This window comes from Prosopis cineraria, unplaced genomic scaffold, assembly GCF_029017545.1.
Source record: "Prosopis cineraria cultivar Desert tree isolate PC_DT_omini unplaced genomic scaffold, ASM2901754v1 PC4, whole genome shotgun sequence".
NCBI classification, from domain to species: Eukaryota; Viridiplantae; Streptophyta; class Magnoliopsida; order Fabales; family Fabaceae; genus Prosopis; species Prosopis cineraria.
The window spans coordinates 38,707,548-38,725,698 of record NW_026555335.1 but is presented as its reverse complement, the minus strand read 5'-3'; the positions used below and the strand labels follow the sequence as shown (position 1 = coordinate 38,725,698).

Sequence of the window (18,151 nt, the reverse complement as noted above, 5' to 3'; positions counted from 1 at the left end):
AATAGACGAATTCATTCATGAATCTAGGTCTCATAAGATGTATCATTATTCAAAATTTAATTGATGAATCTATGTGACTACGTCTCATAATTAAGATGCGTCAACCATCATTATTCCAAACTTAATGTCCGCCTCATTCATAAGATACACCTCGAGAAAAAGGAAAAGAAATTATTTTTCTCTCTCTTTTTTTTTTTCCTCTCCTTACTGGCTTCCACTGCTTAGTGGGGGTGTGACTGCAGACGGAGGGCGAGTGAGAGAGGACGAAGGAAAGTGAAAAAGCAACAACCTTTATTCCTCTTTCTTTCTGCTTCCTCTCGATTGAAGTAACCAGTCGGTGGTGTGTTTTGTTCGGGGGTGTGTGTGTGTGTGTGTGTGTGTGTGTGTGTGTATTGTTCTCTTCTTTTCTATCCTCGCTCTCAAACCTGTTTCTTCGTCTCACTCTCTAGGGTTTCTCTTTTCTGATTCCTCCCTCAGATTGAAGATGATCGACTTTGCTCGCGTTCAGAAGGAGCTCGTGGAATGCGGCAAGGATGTTGAAGGTTCCGGCATCAGGGTTAATGTCAAAGCCGACAACCTTGCTTGCTTGATTGGAACCATTCCTGGCCCTCTGGGAACTCCTTACGAGGGAGGCATTTTCCAGATTGACATTACCATACCCGGTATGTTATGAATTTTGACCCGATGTTGCCAATTATATATGTAATTAAAGGGTAGGGTTATCAATCGTGCATGGCGTGATTACCCCTTATTGGTTAGTCTGTCGCTCTTTTGTGTAACCTGTGAAGGAAATTTTGTTAACTTGCTTGCCCTATTCATTGATCGCAGATGGATACCCCTTCGAGCCCCCTAAAATGCAGTTTGCAACGAAAGTCTGGTAGGATTTTTTTTATGTGCCTCTGTCTTTTTTGAGTTTCATTCATGTTATGCGTAGTGGTAAAGTTTGATGTGCGATTTATTGAGACGTGTGCTAGGCTTTCTAAATATGTAGCGGAATAAGTGTGCGTTGTTTTATGGAGTCCTGTAAAATCGTTGTTTTGGACATTGATACTTACCCTGGCTTTGATGTTGGATAATGAATGTGAAAAAAGGAAAGAAGGTTTGGATTCAAATTCAATTATGATATCTTCAGGTGCCAATGTTATGCTATTTTTGACCGCACATTCATTTTGGCTTGTGGAAGCAAATATGTGAAATAAAATGGATTTTTTTTTCCTTCTAATTATGATATCTTCGGAGGCCATTGTTTTGTCATTTGGTGGTGGTTAACTTATTTAATAACATGCGTCAGGCTAGAATTCCATCCGTCCCTCTTCTTCTGTTATTGATTATTGATTTTACTGTAAAATTGACCAAAAACAGCCAGCGAAGAATCATATGCTGAACCTTTTTGAAAAGTTAAGTAATGTTACTGGTGAATCTCACACTCCCACCCCCCTCTCCAATATTACGTGGTCTTCATTCCAATCTGGTCACTGTCATTTAGCATGGTTCATCGCATCAAGTTTGGTACTTTCACGATACAGTGTATGGTTGAAATAAATCTTTTGTGATGAAATGATTGTACTGAGAACGGATAAATCAAATACTGTGTGTTTTGAATGGCAATAAAGTTTTAGCACTGGGCGTAGAACTTTTAGTGTTTGCCTCATAGAATTAGGCATATAGTACATTAGATGTTTCTGAAGAGGGAGGCTTATTTTCATGATTGACTGGCCATCTATTGTAGAAATTTTTTCAATTTCATAGCATCTATAAACAGAGTGGCTGATAATGCCCTGCCACTGGCAAAGCATATGGTCATTCGTATAATGCTTATATTCTATATTGTGCTATGTCACCTGTTGAAGGCATCCTAACATCAGCAGTCAGAGTGGAGCTATTTGCCTGGACATCTTGAAGGACCAGTGGAGCCCTGCACTGACACTGAAAACAGCACTGCTTTCTGTGCAAGCACTTCTCTCTGCTCCTCAACCTGATGATCCTCAAGATGCTGTTGTAGCACAACAGGTTTGGCTCAGTGTCTGTATTGTTAATGACAAGGCTTTTACTTTTTATCTATTGTATGGTACTGTCTGTGATTGGAACTATTAAATTCAACATCTTAAGCGTTCCATACTTAATTTTCAGGGCTAGATTTCCTTCTGTTATGATTGCTTCTTTTTCTTCTGCTCACATGTCATTCTGAATCAATTTATTTCTATGGACAATGCAGTATCTGAAAGAGTACCAGACATTTGTTGGCACCGCCCGGTACTGGACTGAAGCTTTTGCCAAGGCATCATCTCTTGGGATTGAGGATAAGGTACTGAGTTTTTGCATATGATCTCATGCCATTGGAGGGTGGATGTACATTGTTGAGCTTGTAACAATTGATCTCATCAATGCATGAGATTCACTCTGCCCTTGTGAAGATCGTTTTCTTTTTTCTTTGGGGTGAGCGAAGTTCATTTTTGTTGCTTAGATAAATGAATTTTCCATTTTTCACTGGTACAGGTAAAGAAGCTCGCAGAGATGGGATTCCCTGAAGCTCAGGCGAGGAGTGCTTTGGAAGCTGTTGGTGGCGATGAAAACTTGGCTCTTGAAAGGCTTTGCTCTTAGCTAATGTGTAAAATATTACCTAAAGCTTTTTTGTCGTGTCAAAGTTTATGATGATATTTAGCCATAAGAGGCTAACACGATATAGATTCAAAGAATTAATGGAATATAGTCATTTAATCTGGTAGAGCTTATCTTATAGTTCTAACCTATGACTAAAATTGATTTCCTTGGAGATCTTGGGACCTGACATATTCATGTCGCTTCATGTAGAAAATGAAATACACATGGGGAATGTTTCTGCTTCACATATTTTTCACGTTTAGAATTGTGTTGATAATGCATTAATGAGGTCCAATGCCATTATCTGAGTCTGAGAGTGTAGTTTTGGATCATAGACAAACTTTCGCTTGATGAGTCAAGTGTAATTGTCTCGCCCGTTTTAAGAGGAACATGCAATGACCAAAGATGAGTAGAAATTTGAGATAATACCCTTTTTGCCCCCTCTTTGCTGGCCTTCTGGTGGGTAATAGATTCAATTCTTGCAGCACATGGCTAATATCGTGGAACATGTGTTGAAGTATCATATCAACGTAATAGTCAGTTGGAAGCAATAGTAACAAGAGTACAATACATGACGCCTGTTTCCTTCTGTTTTTACTTGATTTAAGCAGGAGAAAGGAATGGGAAATTTCACTGAGAAGGAACAATATCGTATTCCCTGCCTTTGCTGTGGATGAACTCGAGTGAAGAAATGGGCCAAGGGAGGAATGCAATAGCACAGGATTTAAGGAGGAGATGCAACGGATGCATGGTAATTCGATATGGTGTTGTATTTGTTTTAAAAGAAATAGGACTATTCAGAAGTAAAAAAAAAATGGAAAAATTTTTGTACAAACAAAACATCTTCCCATGCTCCCATGCATCCGACATTGTCTGTGGTGTTGGCAATTTTTAAACATCAAGTTTAACTAATCAAGGGATTTTGGGTTCAAATCTGCCCTTAACTACTTTTAGGTATTTATCCCCGGTGGTTGCTAACGGTAGTGTGGCTGCTAGAGTTCCAATGACTGGGGATAAATATTTTGGTTTTAAAAAAAATTAATTGAAAGGCATTTTAGTCTTTTTCCCACAAAAAATAATTTTATTTTAATCCTTTGGTCCTACAATGTGATTTCAGAAATTTTTGGGAACTGATTTTATATAAAATTATTACAATGGTCGTATATTGAAATTCTCTCTACTATTATTTTATATAAAAGAAGGTATTTCAATTCAAGCAAATGATGAGTTTCGGAAATTTTGGTGATGATGAAGTGAAGGGGATTGAGGTTTTGCCAGGTACGCAAGGGTGGTGTTAAGAAGCATCAAGCATGAGCTTGGAAAACAAAGAAAAGGGAATAGATATAGGGTGAGGTAATTTATAGTTCAATGATAATGATCTAAGTTTGAATTGAACGACAACAATAATAATAGATGTTGGAGGTGAGTGATACATAGGAAGCATTGTATGTGGGGACGAAGATGATAAAGAGGGAGGCCTCGTGGGCTGGGCGATTCTATCGGCAGAGGCAGCAGCCAGTATGAGATGGTTTGGACATGAGACTGAGTGCGAGGCTCACCCATAATTCAGCCAACATCTCTGGATTATGCACCACCCCTTGCCTTTTCTTTAATCTCTCTTCGCATCTTATCATTTCCTTATTTACAAATGTTTTCTTATTACTTTCTCCGCCCCAAATTATAAAACACTTTTAATAAAATTTTTTCATTTTAAAATATAAAACATTTTGAATAAGTTAACATTTCATTAAATGTATCATTTTCAATTTTACCTTTTTCTCTCTATAAATAATTTTTATCCCTTCTCTTGTTAATGTATTAAATGATGGGTATTTTTAAAAGTTTATATTTTTGTTTTGAAAAAATAAGTTTGTTAAGTGTATTTAATGAGGTTCATTAGTATGTGAGATTTTATTCAAAAGTGCTTTATAATTTGAAACGGAGGGGGTATTTGTTTTGAGTCTGTTATTCATGAATGTGCTGCTCAACTTGCATAAGAAAGGAGACTGGGAAAATCACTTTTACATCCCACATAAGGAATTTAAATACAAAAAAGTTCCATAAAATTACACTCAAGTCTTGTATTCTTTATTGAACTCGTTAATCAATGCTAGATAGTTATTCATGGAGTTGTTCAGTTGACAACTAAGCAATAATAGTTGATAACGATTCAGTAGTAATTGACAACTTTAATAAATGACATGAGATTTCAGACAACTTTATGATTTCATGGGACTTTTCATTTAGATATCTCATGTAGCACTAGGGGGTGATTTTGCCAAGGAGACAAGACCACCTGGGTCTTGATATCTTTTGATTGTATTTAAGCTTTGCTTGCCTTGTTCAGTTCAAATAAAGGTCAGTTATGTTGCTTATGAATAATATTACTTGTTTATCGAGTTAGAAGTAGTTTTCGCAAGGGCTGCATGATTGTTATTTCCTTTTAATTTGTGGTCAATCAATCTTCAATCTCCTTGCTTTGTCTCCAAAGTCGCCTAGCATATCTTGATCTTTTAACACTTCCAAATTTTAAAGCCAAAATTCTCCATATTTTTCCCAGTAATTGATATTTAAACATTAATCATTTCCTTTTATGTCTTTTTGACAATGGTCTTTTTAATCTATGTGCGTCATAATTGATCTTTGCATTGAATTGAAAAATCCCGTGCGTGCGTGTGTGCGTGTGTGAAATTCTTGAATGGACCAAATATATCACACCATATACTTTGTCCAATAAAATTATACCAATTTAATCAAATAAAATCTTATAATTAATTAATTTTAATAAATTTTTTTTTTGAATATAATGCTTATTTAATTTATTATCTGTTCTCTCCCTATCATCATCAATAGCAAAATTAATTTATATCTATAATGATCTAACATGATATATTTTTATTGGACAAAGAATGAATGGTGCAGTGTATCAGGTCTATACAATAATTTCTCCCATATATATAACTATAAATTATGTATAGAATCTAAGTAATTAAAATTCACCTAAACTTTAATTTTATAAAAAAATTACTTAACTTCTCATTTACATATGACATGCAAATTAAATTTGTTAATAACAATAATTATTTGTCTAACATTAATACTTAATATATTTTCATACAATTAAATCAAAACATGTGAATTTTAATATGTTAGTAATATTAATAAAAATAATCTGTTAAAGACTAAATGATCTAAAAAAGATACACATTTATTTATTTAGTTGAAAACAGATATTTTAAATATATAAAGTTAAACATATAAGTTTTTTTTTCCCTTCAAACTATTCAAACCCCAAGGAAAAGGTGAATTAAAGACTATTGATATTAGCTTCATTGCAATTAGTATGCCCCAAAAAGGTTAATAACAATATCACTAAATAAAAAAATCATATATTTAATCTTATATAATTAAAGTGTTTATTTAATTAAATAAAAATATACTAAATATATAAAATTAAGTAGTCAAATCTTATGATATTTTTAACTGCAATCTGTCAAATGACAACATTTAAAGTGGACCAGTGGCCTGTGGAGTAAGGGCGCCATTATTTGGTGTCACCCATTGATATCCTCCGGGGACCTGTGTCTGTCTCAAATGTTTGACCCTTTGTTCATGCCACAACTCCAGCTGCAACTTTGACGTCCATTTAAGTTTCTATGGTATATTTGGGTGTTAAACGTATCCAATTTTATAGATAACAGATAAAAAGAGAATTACATATAGGTCCAAGATAAAAAAAAAACTAATTACTTATAAGTGTTGGCAAGTTGTAAATAATAAAGTTTAATATGTAAATATAAAAATTTGGCTTATAAATAAACTGAAAAAATAATTAATTTATTATTTAAAATCTGATTATAATTCTCCCAAAGTGAGATAGATCTAAAACAATTCCTGTTGATCTTGAGTTCACAAATAGGCACCAAAGGAGTAAAATAACATAATATGAAAATTAGGGTTAACTTATTCAATTAAATTAGTAAACTATTAAATCAATATCTTAATTTATTTAATAAAATATTTTATTTGTAATTAATTTAATCATGGTCTGACTATATTTTTTTATTATTAATTTTTGAATCAATACATTGATCATTTCAATTTCCAATACATTTTAAAATAGATATCCATATTTTATTGAACCAACTTTTATGTGAGAGAAAATACGGTATTCGAGGGTTGAATGTTTTTAGTATTTAAGGGTTTTGGTTCTTATATCCATTTTTTTTTTCCTTTTGTGTTTATGTAGATTTAATGGTGATTCTTACCAAACTTCAAATGATAATTTATAATAAGAATTTTTTATGCTCCACTTCTAGAGTACAAAACCTTTATGCACCATAACATGACTTGATTTGTTGTTTTTATGTATGGCTTTTTTGGTGATCTTGTATTTGAAAAAAATTAATTTTAAAAACACGTGATTCCTCCTTCTTGCTTGCAATGCTTTTACATTTTTTTCTTCAATGTACTTTCACGGTCAGCAATCGTCAGTCTAATCCTTTAAGAAATATGAACTCTATTTAAAGGATTATCTTCTCTTAAGAGATACTTTTCATACCAAATAAGTGTGATATAAATGATAATAATCTAAGCTTTTTAAGTAAATAAGAATATAGTCAGTGATTCAAATAAGTTGGATATCTTTGAATTAGGCTTATTTGGGCTATGAAAATGTCCAAATAGCCAAATTAAGATTAAACCACTATCAACTTCAAGCTTATTTGAAGTAAGCTCGAATATTTGAATTATCAATTTTTTTTATTTTTAATTTAATTTTTACTTTAAAATTAATTATTTTTAATTTAAAAAAATATAAAATATATTTTTTAAATATTAAAATAATATAGAATAGTCAGACCCTTTTTAAATGTGGGTTTTAAAATTTAAAAATTAAAATTGAAAAACATTTTAAAAATTATTTTGAGATATTTTATGTATTAAAATAATAAAAATATGACAATATGAATATTTTAATTTTTTTAAAAAAATCTACAATAATATATTCAAATATATAATATCTTAGTATAAAATAACTCAAATTTAAAGAAATAATTAATATTTGATATATTTTTTAAAATGTTATTTTTTTATTTAAATATTTAGACCAAGCTCGAATTCAACCATATTAGGCCTATTTAAATCAGTCCAAATATCAAAAAAATATTATTTTTTAAATTTAATCATAAATTATTATTTTTTACTAACTATTCAACCTTGGCACTAATTACCTACCCTACACAAGAATGGTGAAAAGCTAAATCTTTGTGGCATTTACGTTCTTATTTGGCGTAATTGGGACGACACCAACCTGGGTTTAATGGAGGTGGGTCACGGGACAAACCCAACATGACCGTGCAATTTTAATTCTGAGATCCAGGACAAAAGCCACAAGGAAAAAAATTTGCCAATATAAAAATGTACGTTCCCAGACTGAAAGAGATAAGCATTTAATAATTGGCAGAAAGCAAGCAGCCTTCCAGTAAGTGTATTAATTTTAATTCCTCACCAATTCTAATTGATTAGTAATTAATAATAAAAAGAATGACAGTTAGATGTACAAAAAATTGATTGATTTAATAATAGTTAGGTCAGATATTTATTTAAACAATTATAAATAAAAATATTAAATATAGGTTCCAAGTTATATTAAAAATTTAAATTCCTTATCTGTAATTAAAACTTTTAAATTATTTATAAAAAACTTAAAAATTTTAAATTTATAATTATCTGAATCAATATTTATAATTTATTTTAAAAAAAATTATTAAAAATTTAAGTGTCATTCTCTCTCAATAAATAAAATAGTATTCATAAACTATTAACAGTATGATTCATTCTTCTATGGGTAGACATTTGACGCAAGCTGAAAATTTTATATTTTATATGATATAAAGATGTGTGGATATAAATGCCTATATCTAGATACCCATACCCACTACTAATGGCAAGTTCTTCTGATGGGACTACGAACGTAAGGTCTAAGATTTGAATCCTCTATTACATTGGGATGTGGGAATCTGAGTTTGTGAACATAAATTATTAATTATATCACCTACTATAATCTGAAGTTATCCAATATGAACGAAGGAGATGTGATTGGTCTATTTATTAAAAAAAAAAAACAATACAAGTGGTACAATTCTTGGACCAATTAAACAAAACCGGATTGAGATTGAGCCCTGGCGTATTGACTAGACTGCGTTGTGCAATAATTTGAGTGAAGCAAATGTTGGAAAAATCAATGCCACCGTTGAATACCTCTTTGACATTTAGGCTAAGTCCTTCTATTTCCTTTCCAATCACGCCATCTAATTAGCCTTTCCTCATCATCGACTTTGTGCATTTCATCTAATTATATTCATCCCCTGCTCTTCATTTTCATACTAGTTTATTCAATTTTCCTTTTCTCACTTGGATTTAATTTGCTTTTCTATAGAACTTTCAGAGCCACACTGATTCATTGTTAATGCCAAGTCACGCTCTGGCGTTAGCTAGGTAGCTAGATTGAAAATGAAGAAACCCCCTGATTGATCAACATTATCAAAATTCAAAACTGAGTGGACCACTTTAATTAGACTCGATCGCTTTGTCTTTTCCCATTTTTCTTATTCTTTGATCAATAACTCAACCATCAATTGATCAATCTATGCGTTTGTTGAGGAAGAAATGGTGATGATGGCAATAAATGCAGGAGAAAATTCTACAAATCTTTAATAGTCTTCTTCTTTTATTAGACCACATAATTATAAGTCGCACTCTTGGTAGGGATATTAATTTAGATTTCTCGCCCACGTCTAGCCAGTTACGTTTGACAATTCTTTTGCCTTCCAAATATTCTCTCGTTTGCGGGGAACAGCAGGCACGAGACAAAATCTAACTTCATGTTTAGATTAATTGCTTAGAAATCCTTACTCTATTCTAAATCATAAGACACATTTGAAAAAGATTTGTCATCTTAAAATATAAGACACTTAAAAAAATTAAAATATTATTAAATATATTTATTCCAATATTGCACACTCTCTCTCTATTTAATACTAATTAGGTGTGGATTTAAGGTTATTAAATGAAGAGTATTTTTAAAAATTTATATTTTTATTTTTAAAAAATAAGATTGTTAAATGTATTTAATGAGGATTATTAATATGCAAAATTTTATTTAAAAATATTTTATAATTTAAAATCGGAGGAGTAATAAGCTTTCTTCTCATTTTTAACACCATAGACAAGAATGAGAGACGACGTGAGCAGTGAAAGGAGAGAAAGAGAATTGAAGTGACCAAAATTTTAAATAATTAGATTAATATAGAAAAAATTTAAAATTATAAAAGAATTATAATGAAGCATGGATCTAAATTTAGATCAAATCTAATTTTACAAGTTTTTGTGCATCCAGATAAAAAATCTGACCAAAATTCAAATCTCATTACATTAATTGAAACGCAACTTAAGTAAATTTGAAGTCATTGGATTTGTGATGAATTTTAGCAAATTTGCAACATAATCTCATTGTTTTTGTCATCTTATGATCAATATGGATCAATTATTAATTGCCAAAGGGATCATTGCAATGGGACGTTCTACCAGAAGAATATTTTAGATTGAGATGCCAAATAGTGATTAAAGTGATTTATGCATAAACTCCTTCTCAAGATAACTAATCTCATTCTGCTAATTAAAAGTAAGTAGGCCATGGAAAATATAATAATAGACTCGCACATGGACTTTTTTACTCAAATGGCTGACATATGGACTCCACCAACATCCTCTTTTTATGTGTTTTACAGATTAAAAATCAATTATTTCATGCTTTTTATGATATAAAATCCACCATTCACCTTCAACAAAATGAGAGGAATGAGCATTCATGGGAAGTAAAAAATTTATGGTAACGTTTTGGATTGATGAATTTAAAATTTATCATTCAATTGGCGAGGTGTTAGAATGAGAGAAGAAAGAAGATGTTTGAGTGATAAAAGTGCTAATATTAACGAAAAGAATAAAGAATTGAAGTAATTAAAATTTCAAATAATTATGATGCGAAAGGAATTTGAAGGTATAAAAAAATAATAAAATATGGATTTAAATTTAGATTGATCAAATTCAAATGTATAGCTTTTTATGTGTCCGGAAAAAAGATTTAATTTAAATCCAAATTTAAACACAACATAAAATATTTTTCCTATAACTCATTAAATTAAAATAACTTTGATTCTGCGTGTACAGTTAGTTCATGTACTTCAACTTGAGTAAATTGAAATGCTGATAACAAAATGCAGTACTAGTTCTTCAGAAATTGTGAGATGTTTCGTCAATTGTCAATAACTAATCGCCGTTGCCACCCATCATCTCTCTTCTTGTTAGTCAATGAGTGGAAGCCCTTAATTCATTATGACGATGGGCATGGTAGGTGAGGCATTTACTAGTTTGTTTTTTACTTGAAGACTTAAAAATTAATTTTCTCATTCATAAATTTACAAATTTAAGTGACTTTCATCACTTGGATTATTTTTAGTACTTGAATCATGCAGGCTCGTGTCTTCTGTGGCAAAGCCCTGTTTTTTCCCATCATGTTTCAGAAGATTTCCACTCTCTGGGATTCATGATGTGCTTCCTTGGCAAACTATGCTGTTGAGATTCATTATTAAATTAGGCTCCATTTGGTATCAAATCACACGAGAAAATTAGAAAAGATAATGCCCTTGTTCTCATAGGAAAAAGAGTAATAATGAGAGCACATAAGCTTTTTGTTGTTTTATACTACATGAGTCTTAAATTATAAAATATTTTTAAAGAAGTTTTTTTATCCTAAAATATAAGGCACTTTAAGTAGATTAAAATTTTATTAAATGAACCAAATCTAATATTACTCTTTCTCTCTCAATAATTAATTTTTATCACTTTTCTTTTTAATATATTAAATTATGGGTATTCTGAAAAGTTTATATATTTTTCTTTTGAAAAGATAAGGTTGTTAAGTGTATTTAATAAAGTTTATTAATATGTAAAATTTTATCTAAAAGTACTTTATAATTTAAAACGAAGGAAGTAATTTGATACTATTTTCAAGAAATAGCATTATTAATTGTTTATTATAATTTTTTCCTTTTTATCTTAATTAAATGTTAGTGTGAAAAAATATGTATATTTCATAAAAGAAAAGTTGAAAACTTATACAAATATTAACGAGAATTAATAAATTTTAAAATTTTTATTGATTTCGATGAAACATATTAATTATAACTTATAAATATGATTGGAAGGAATGTCTGTTTTTTAAAAAGCATTTCTTCCTTCATTAGTGGCATTAGGAGGGCTTATGATCAATTATTATTTTTACTATTGTCCATTCACTTTGATTTTTATCATAAGGCACATTTAACTTCTCACCAGAATAAAAAAAAAGTGGTTACTCCTTCTATTTAAAAATATAAAATATTTTTAGTCGAATCTCACCCTCAATAAAATAATTACCTACTTTTTAAATAATTTTATCTTTTCATATTTATCTTTATTAAACATATTATAATAAATATAAAATCAATATCAATAGGAGCATTTTTTTTAAAAAAGCAATGATTATATTTTAAAAAACTAAAAATGCCTTACATTTTTTAACATTTAACTCTTTCAAAAATATCTTATATTTTTTAACGGAGGGAGTAAATTATTAATTTTATTTAAAAATATAATGAACTTTCAATTTTATCCCACTTTAAATATTTTTTTAATTTACATTACATTTTTTATAGTTAATGAATTTAAATAGAAGTAATATTAAAAAAAATGTAATTAATACTTAATAGTATGTGTTATATTAAGAATTAAAAAATATTTTGAAAAAGTACCTGTAACAGACCGGAAGAAATATGTATTAATTTCAAAATTTTAATAAAAGGAGAATGATAATTAATGACTTTGTAAGGGGGTTTATGTAAAATAAGGACGCCCGAGAGACAAGTACAAGGGTTTGAATGGTTTTCAGACGATCATTTGACATTAATTTCTTTGCGTCGTCATTCTCGCTTAACAAAATTTGAAATATGATAAAATGTTGGGGGAAATATATTTATTTTAAAAAAATTGTAAGAAAGCACACAGAGTACAAACCATGCGGGTGGAATTTGAAGAAAAAGTCTAAAGAAATTGAAAGAGGCATGAATTCAAAATAAGGGCATGATGATGAGTGGTCTGTGGCTACTAAGAAAGTCAATTCTGAGAATTAAAAAGTGAACAACTTCTTTTGGACGAAAGGCATTTCGCTTTACTTTTATCATTACGGGTACGGCCAGCTTCAAGTTCAACCCTTTACGGTTTCTCAACGCGATGACCTCATCTTCTTGTGTCGTTTTGGACTTGGCGCTCCAGCCCCCATTTCCCTGACACCAAGCTCTCGCAGTGGCATTTCCGTTATTTGTCCCAAACTTATGACCCTTTTTCTTCCTTCTTCCCCTCCTCCAGTCCCTCCTCTACTGCATCTCCAACACCAACTCTCCCTTCTCAACACGGTTATCTCTTCCCTCATTTCCGGTCATTTTCTCTCTCTCTCTGGAAATCGCCGGCCACTTCTTTGGTGTTTCAGTAACCGTAACACCGCTCATTTCTCGACTCCGATGTGTTTTCGGTACTCTGAGAGCACCCACAGCTGACGAATGGGTTGCGTGCTTGGAACACCGGCGGATCGCCGAGGCCGATGGTCGGATTCCGGACCTCAGAATCGCCGTCGTCGCGGTAGTCAACGACATTCTGTCACTGACGGAGGTAATGCCGTTGTGGTTAGGAAGGAAGGGCCGGCGAGGGAGAAGGAGATACGGGGGACTCGGCATACAGGCGATTTCCCAGCGACTGTTCCGGCTCCGGAGAGACGTAAGCCTAGGCTTGATCCGTACGCTAAAACCGAACATGGTTGGCCGTCGTGGTTGATGGATGTGGCTGGTGACGCAATCCGAGATTGGTCTCCTCGTCGCGCCAACTCGTTCGAGAAGCTTGCTAAGGTGCTTACTGCTACGAAGCTTAATTCCATATTCGTTTTATACCAATTGGATTTATTGAATCAGAGCTAGTGTGTTTGTCTTGGTTGTTCAGATTGGGCAAGGGACTTATAGCAATGTATATAAAGCTAGAGACCTTCTTACTGGAAGGATAGTGGCACTAAAGAAAGTTAGGTTTGATAATATGGAGCCAGAGAGTGTGAAGTTCATGGCAAGAGAAATTATTCTGTTGAGGCGGCTTGATCACCCCAATGTCTTAAAACTTGAAGGTTTGGTTACTTCAAGAATGTCATGCAGTCTATACTTGGTATTCGAGTATATGGAACACGATCTTGCTGGACTCGCAGCTCGTCAAGGTGTTAAGTTTACCGAGCCTCAGGTACGGCAATTTTTAAACTGGAGAGTATTCTCTGTTAACAGCTGGCCGCGGCGCTAAGTTCAACTATATATATTAGCTATGATTCCCTATGCACTCTCCAGCTTTGTTTTGATTGAGACAAGGTTGATGTTATGATTTTGTTTTGTTAGTTGCTAAATATGTACACAAACAACTTCCATTTTCCCTTTCAAAACTAGTTTAGATACCTTTAGGTGGTATTGTTTCCTGATATGAAAACGAACAGCACTTAACAAAGTATATTATTTTTAAAGTAGCGAGATCAATATAAACGAGATCGAAAACTTTCGTTTTGTCTCAACTTCTCTTGCCCTGTGCAAGCTAGCCATATTTTGAGATTTTCACTATTTTTCCCTGTTAATGAAAAATAAAATATATTTATTTTTTTGTAGTTGTTGTTTGGCTTCATCTATTAAGATGCGAACAATCATAGCCAAAGAACGTTCTTTACTGGATACCGGGTGCTCACACACCAAAAAGAAAGAAGGAAAGAATGTTCTTTGCTTGGGTAATGCACGATACATCTCTTGTTCCAACGCAATGAGCACTTAATATTTTGCTCATGCTGAGAATACCCAATAGATTATTTGGTTGCTACGCGGGAATCAATTTGTTTTATCTACCCCTAATTCAAAGGGGAAACAAAGATTGTACATTATATATGGAGGGTGATTATACCGTGCCTGCGGTTTTTATGTAAATGCTTAAGATTGGTAGCCCATTATTCGGTTCATGAAGTCTTTACACTTGATAATTCATTTAGGACTTATCTTAAAAGAGCAACGCCTTCTAAGAATTGATAAAACTAGAAGGAATTGTCATTCATTTAAAAATAATGTCAGAAAATATCTTACTGAAAGCTGATTTGTTTCTCAGTATATTTCTATGGCAGGTCAAATGCTATATGAAGCAGTTACTCTCTGGCCTTGAGCATTGCCACAGTCAAGGTGTTCTGCACCGCGATATCAAGGGTTCCAATTTGCTCATTAATAATGACGGAATCCTTAAAATAGCAGATTTTGGCTTGGCTACTTTTTATGATCCTGAGAAAAAACAGCCCATGACAAGTAGAGTTGTCACTCTATGGTACCGGCCTCCTGAGCTTCTTCTTGGGGCTACACTCTATGGTGTTGGTGTTGACCTTTGGAGTGCTGGCTGCATCTTGGCAGAGCTGCTTGCAGGGAAGCCAATCATGCCAGGCCGGACAGAGGTTTAAACTTCGAAGCTACTAATTATAAACACTTTCCATTTATTCTTAAAGATCAAGTCCCAGTCTTGCTGCAGCAATTTTAGACATTTTGTTCTTTACTAACAATATAATACTCATCAATGCCTTCTTTGCCGGCAATGGTTTGCATTGCAATTCTAGCATCAAAGTTCTCTTAGTTGCTAGCCAAAATATGTGGGGCAAGCTGCTTTTGTTGGGCCGTGTCACCTTCCTGATTAGTTCACTTTTCATGTCACTAAACATTCATCTTGATGGACTGGAAATATCCATTAACTGCAAGACAGAAACAGGGTTAAAGGCAGAAAGAAAAGAATAAGAAGCAACAGCGGAACTTATTTCAATCATTGGAAGTTGCATTGTATATATTAAGTACGCTTTTGTCTTTGGTAATTGTACCCTCTGATAATGAGATGGTTGCCATTACCAATAAAAAGTTTAGTAATTGAGATTTGCAGTTCAGTTTCCTTTGTCGATTGTCACCTTTGAAATAATTTTATTTGCAATCCAATATTAGATTCCTCCAAATGTACATCCCAGGATGGCATTTGACTGACTTTCGAATTTTTGTGGGCTAGGTTGAACAACTGCACAAAATATTTAAATTATGTGGCTCTCCATCTGAAGAATATTGGAAGAAGCATAGATTGCCAAATGCCATACTCTTTAAGCCACAGCAGCCTTACAAACGTTGCCTTTCAGAAACCTTCAAGGATTTCCCGCCTTCTTCTTTGCCTCTAATTGAAACTCTTCTTGCAATAGATCCAGATGATCGTGGCACTGCCTCAGCTGCTCTGCGTAGTGAAGTAAGCTGTCACTTTGGCATTAAACATATAAGATGTAAATTATTCACTTGTATTTTCTCTCTGCAGTTCTTTGCGACTGAGCCTTATGCTTGTGAACCATCAAGTTTACCGAAGTATCCTCCCAGCAAAGAATTGGATGTAAAACTGAGAGATGAAGAAGCAAGAAGGTTCTCTCATTTTTGCATTTGATAACTTCTGGGCTGATGATTATTTGGTGCTCATAGATGACGGGTGATGGATTTATATTTTTCTCAGGCGAAAAGCTCAATGTGGGAAAGCTAATGCTGTTGATGGTGCTCGAAGAGTCAGAGCACGTGATCGAGGCCGGGCCATTCCAGCTCCAGATGCCAATGCGGAACTGCAAACAAACATAGATGTATGTGAATTATTCTTTTCATTGTTATGTTTGTCTATTTCCCTCTCATTTGACCTCAAATTACTTATTTAAGTTGAAATACAATTTTGACTGCCTTTTTCTTCAACACTTGGTTCAAGCTTTTGTATTCTTTTATGGCTGAGGTCCAGCTTTCCTATTTACTTTATTTACTTGGACTACGCGAACATTTTATGAAAACTTGGCTCAGAGAAACTGTTAAACTGGACGGTTCTTCTCATTGAATCTATTTTCTCCATTAAGCAGCATTTCGTGTTTCTCTATTTTCAGAAGTGGAGAGCCGTGACCCATGCAAATGCAAAAAGCAAGAGTGAGAAATTTCCACCTCCACATCAGGATGGAGCTGTTGGTTATACATTAGATTCATCTCATAAAGGACCTGTTTCCTTTGGTGCGACTGGTGCTTCCTTTGGCTCAGCAATTTTCAATTCAAAACTATCAGGATCTAGAAATCACGCTCCTAGTGCTACAAGACCTCACAAAGGGAGGAAAACTAATAAAGCAGACTCCCAGGTGGCGTCATCATGGAAATTTGTGCGAGCCTTCAAGCCATCATCAATAGGCCCGTCAATGAACTTATTATTTCGTAGCAAATAATCAATTTCCATAGCTTTTGGCATTCTAGAATGAGGATTGAGGCTTTGATGAATCTCATTGGGCAAAGCGGTAGTTTTCTTCATTCATTTTTCTTTCTTGCTCTCATTTTTGGTATTTTATTCTATCTCAAAGTATTTTATGTATAATGTACGATGGAGATCCCTAGATTTGTATATTAAGAAGGATTGAATCCCACTGCTGTACAGTTTCTGGTAACTTAATCTCCATGACCTTGAAACTTGATAGTGTTGCTCCAGCCTCCAAGTTAGAAGGGGGGAAGAAAAAACAAGAAGATTGCCTGCAGGGTCTATTGTATTTCATTTATATGCACTGCACATTATCAATCTTTTATGAAGTCACGTATGATAGTCCCGTCTGGAGTCCTACAGGGGAATTGAGGAAGAGAGAAATTAGAATGGTAGTTTGCAAGCATATCTATTTGAGGACCAATAGAATTCTTCTCAGGTGAGAAAACAAAGTCACTATGATATAGATATGAAATACAAATGTTCCGGTAATTAACTCCACTAAGTTGGGGAAATTTCAAGTTCAATGAAGATCCCCCAAATAAAACAAAAAATCATTGAAACTAGAAATATAGGAACAGAGGGATAGGCTACAAAATGCAATATATAAACAAAAGCTTCTTCAAACCAAAATAGCATGTGGGCTTCGTGCATATTCTTCAAGTATTCGAATTTTGAAACTTGAATGGATGGATCGGGGCTTTATTCTCTGTTTTGTTTTTTGGTTCTGGGGATACCCTTTTCATTCTCTTTTTTCTTCATGCGCCAATGTAAATAAAAATGGTTCAGGCTAGACGGAGTTCCGTTGGAGGGAAAACGATCATGGTACCATTAGGCACTTTGGTCCCGTGTGATTACAAAAAAATATATAATGAAATGAATTAAAAAATAAATATAAAAATGAATTAAATTATCCTTTTTTCTCATAATAAATATGATAAAACTCATTAATATATACTTTAAATGTAGAAATCATCATACCTTTTAAAAATCTCATAAATCATTATTCTCAATTTCATAAACTAAATCATCTCTCTCTAATTCACTATTTTTTATTTTTATTTTAACAATTTAATCCATTTCATTCCAATAACCAACGGGACCTTTATGT

The 18,151-nt window shown here is 32.9% G+C and overlaps 2 protein-coding genes across 3 annotated transcripts; both read left to right on the top strand.

Moving 5' to 3' along the window:
- The first annotated feature begins 181 nt into the window (after positions 1-181).
- Positions 182-2,773, top strand: LOC129309246 (ubiquitin-conjugating enzyme E2 27). 2 transcript variants are annotated; one of them, XM_054950727.1, is made up of 6 exons: positions 182-340; positions 478-662; positions 829-877; positions 1,851-2,010; positions 2,216-2,305; positions 2,497-2,773. In XM_054950727.1, exons 2-6 carry the CDS (start codon positions 485-487, stop codon positions 2,599-2,601), a joined length of 582 nt encoding a protein of 193 aa, XP_054806702.1. In that variant the 5' UTR covers positions 182-340; positions 478-484; the 3' UTR covers positions 2,602-2,773. The 2 variants fall into 2 exon arrangements, with proteins under 2 accessions (XP_054806702.1, XP_054806703.1); XM_054950728.1 differs by having other exon boundaries at positions 194-357.
- A 10,158-nt stretch (positions 2,774-12,931) lies between these two features.
- Positions 12,932-17,259, top strand: LOC129310066 (probable serine/threonine-protein kinase At1g54610). Its single transcript, XM_054951903.1, has 7 exons — positions 12,932-13,598; positions 13,690-13,974; positions 14,885-15,202; positions 15,796-16,023; positions 16,090-16,190; positions 16,279-16,399; positions 16,688-17,259. Exons 1-7 carry the CDS (start codon positions 13,257-13,259, stop codon positions 17,012-17,014), a joined length of 1,722 nt encoding a protein of 573 aa, XP_054807878.1. The 5' UTR covers positions 12,932-13,256; the 3' UTR covers positions 17,015-17,259.
- Positions 17,260-18,151: the final 892 nt, after the last annotated feature.

Bases quoted from the DNA above. Each gene is read 5' to 3' on its own strand.
- LOC129309246 (XM_054950727.1), top strand. From the start codon at position 485: ATGATCGACTTTGCTCGCGTTCAGAAGGAGCTCGTGGAATGCGGCAAG. The intron at 663-828 runs GTATGTTATGAA...CATTGATCGCAG, and splicing joins GATTGACATTACCATACCCG to ATGGATACCCCTTCGAGCCC. The intron at 2,306-2,496 runs GTACTGAGTTTT...TCACTGGTACAG, and splicing joins CTCTTGGGATTGAGGATAAG to GTAAAGAAGCTCGCAGAGAT.
- LOC129310066 (XM_054951903.1), top strand. From the start codon at position 13,257: ATGGGTTGCGTGCTTGGAACACCGGCGGATCGCCGAGGCCGATGGTCG. The intron at 13,975-14,884 runs GTACGGCAATTT...TTTCTATGGCAG, and splicing joins TTAAGTTTACCGAGCCTCAG to GTCAAATGCTATATGAAGCA. The intron at 15,203-15,795 runs GTTTAAACTTCG...TTTGTGGGCTAG, and splicing joins TCATGCCAGGCCGGACAGAG to GTTGAACAACTGCACAAAAT.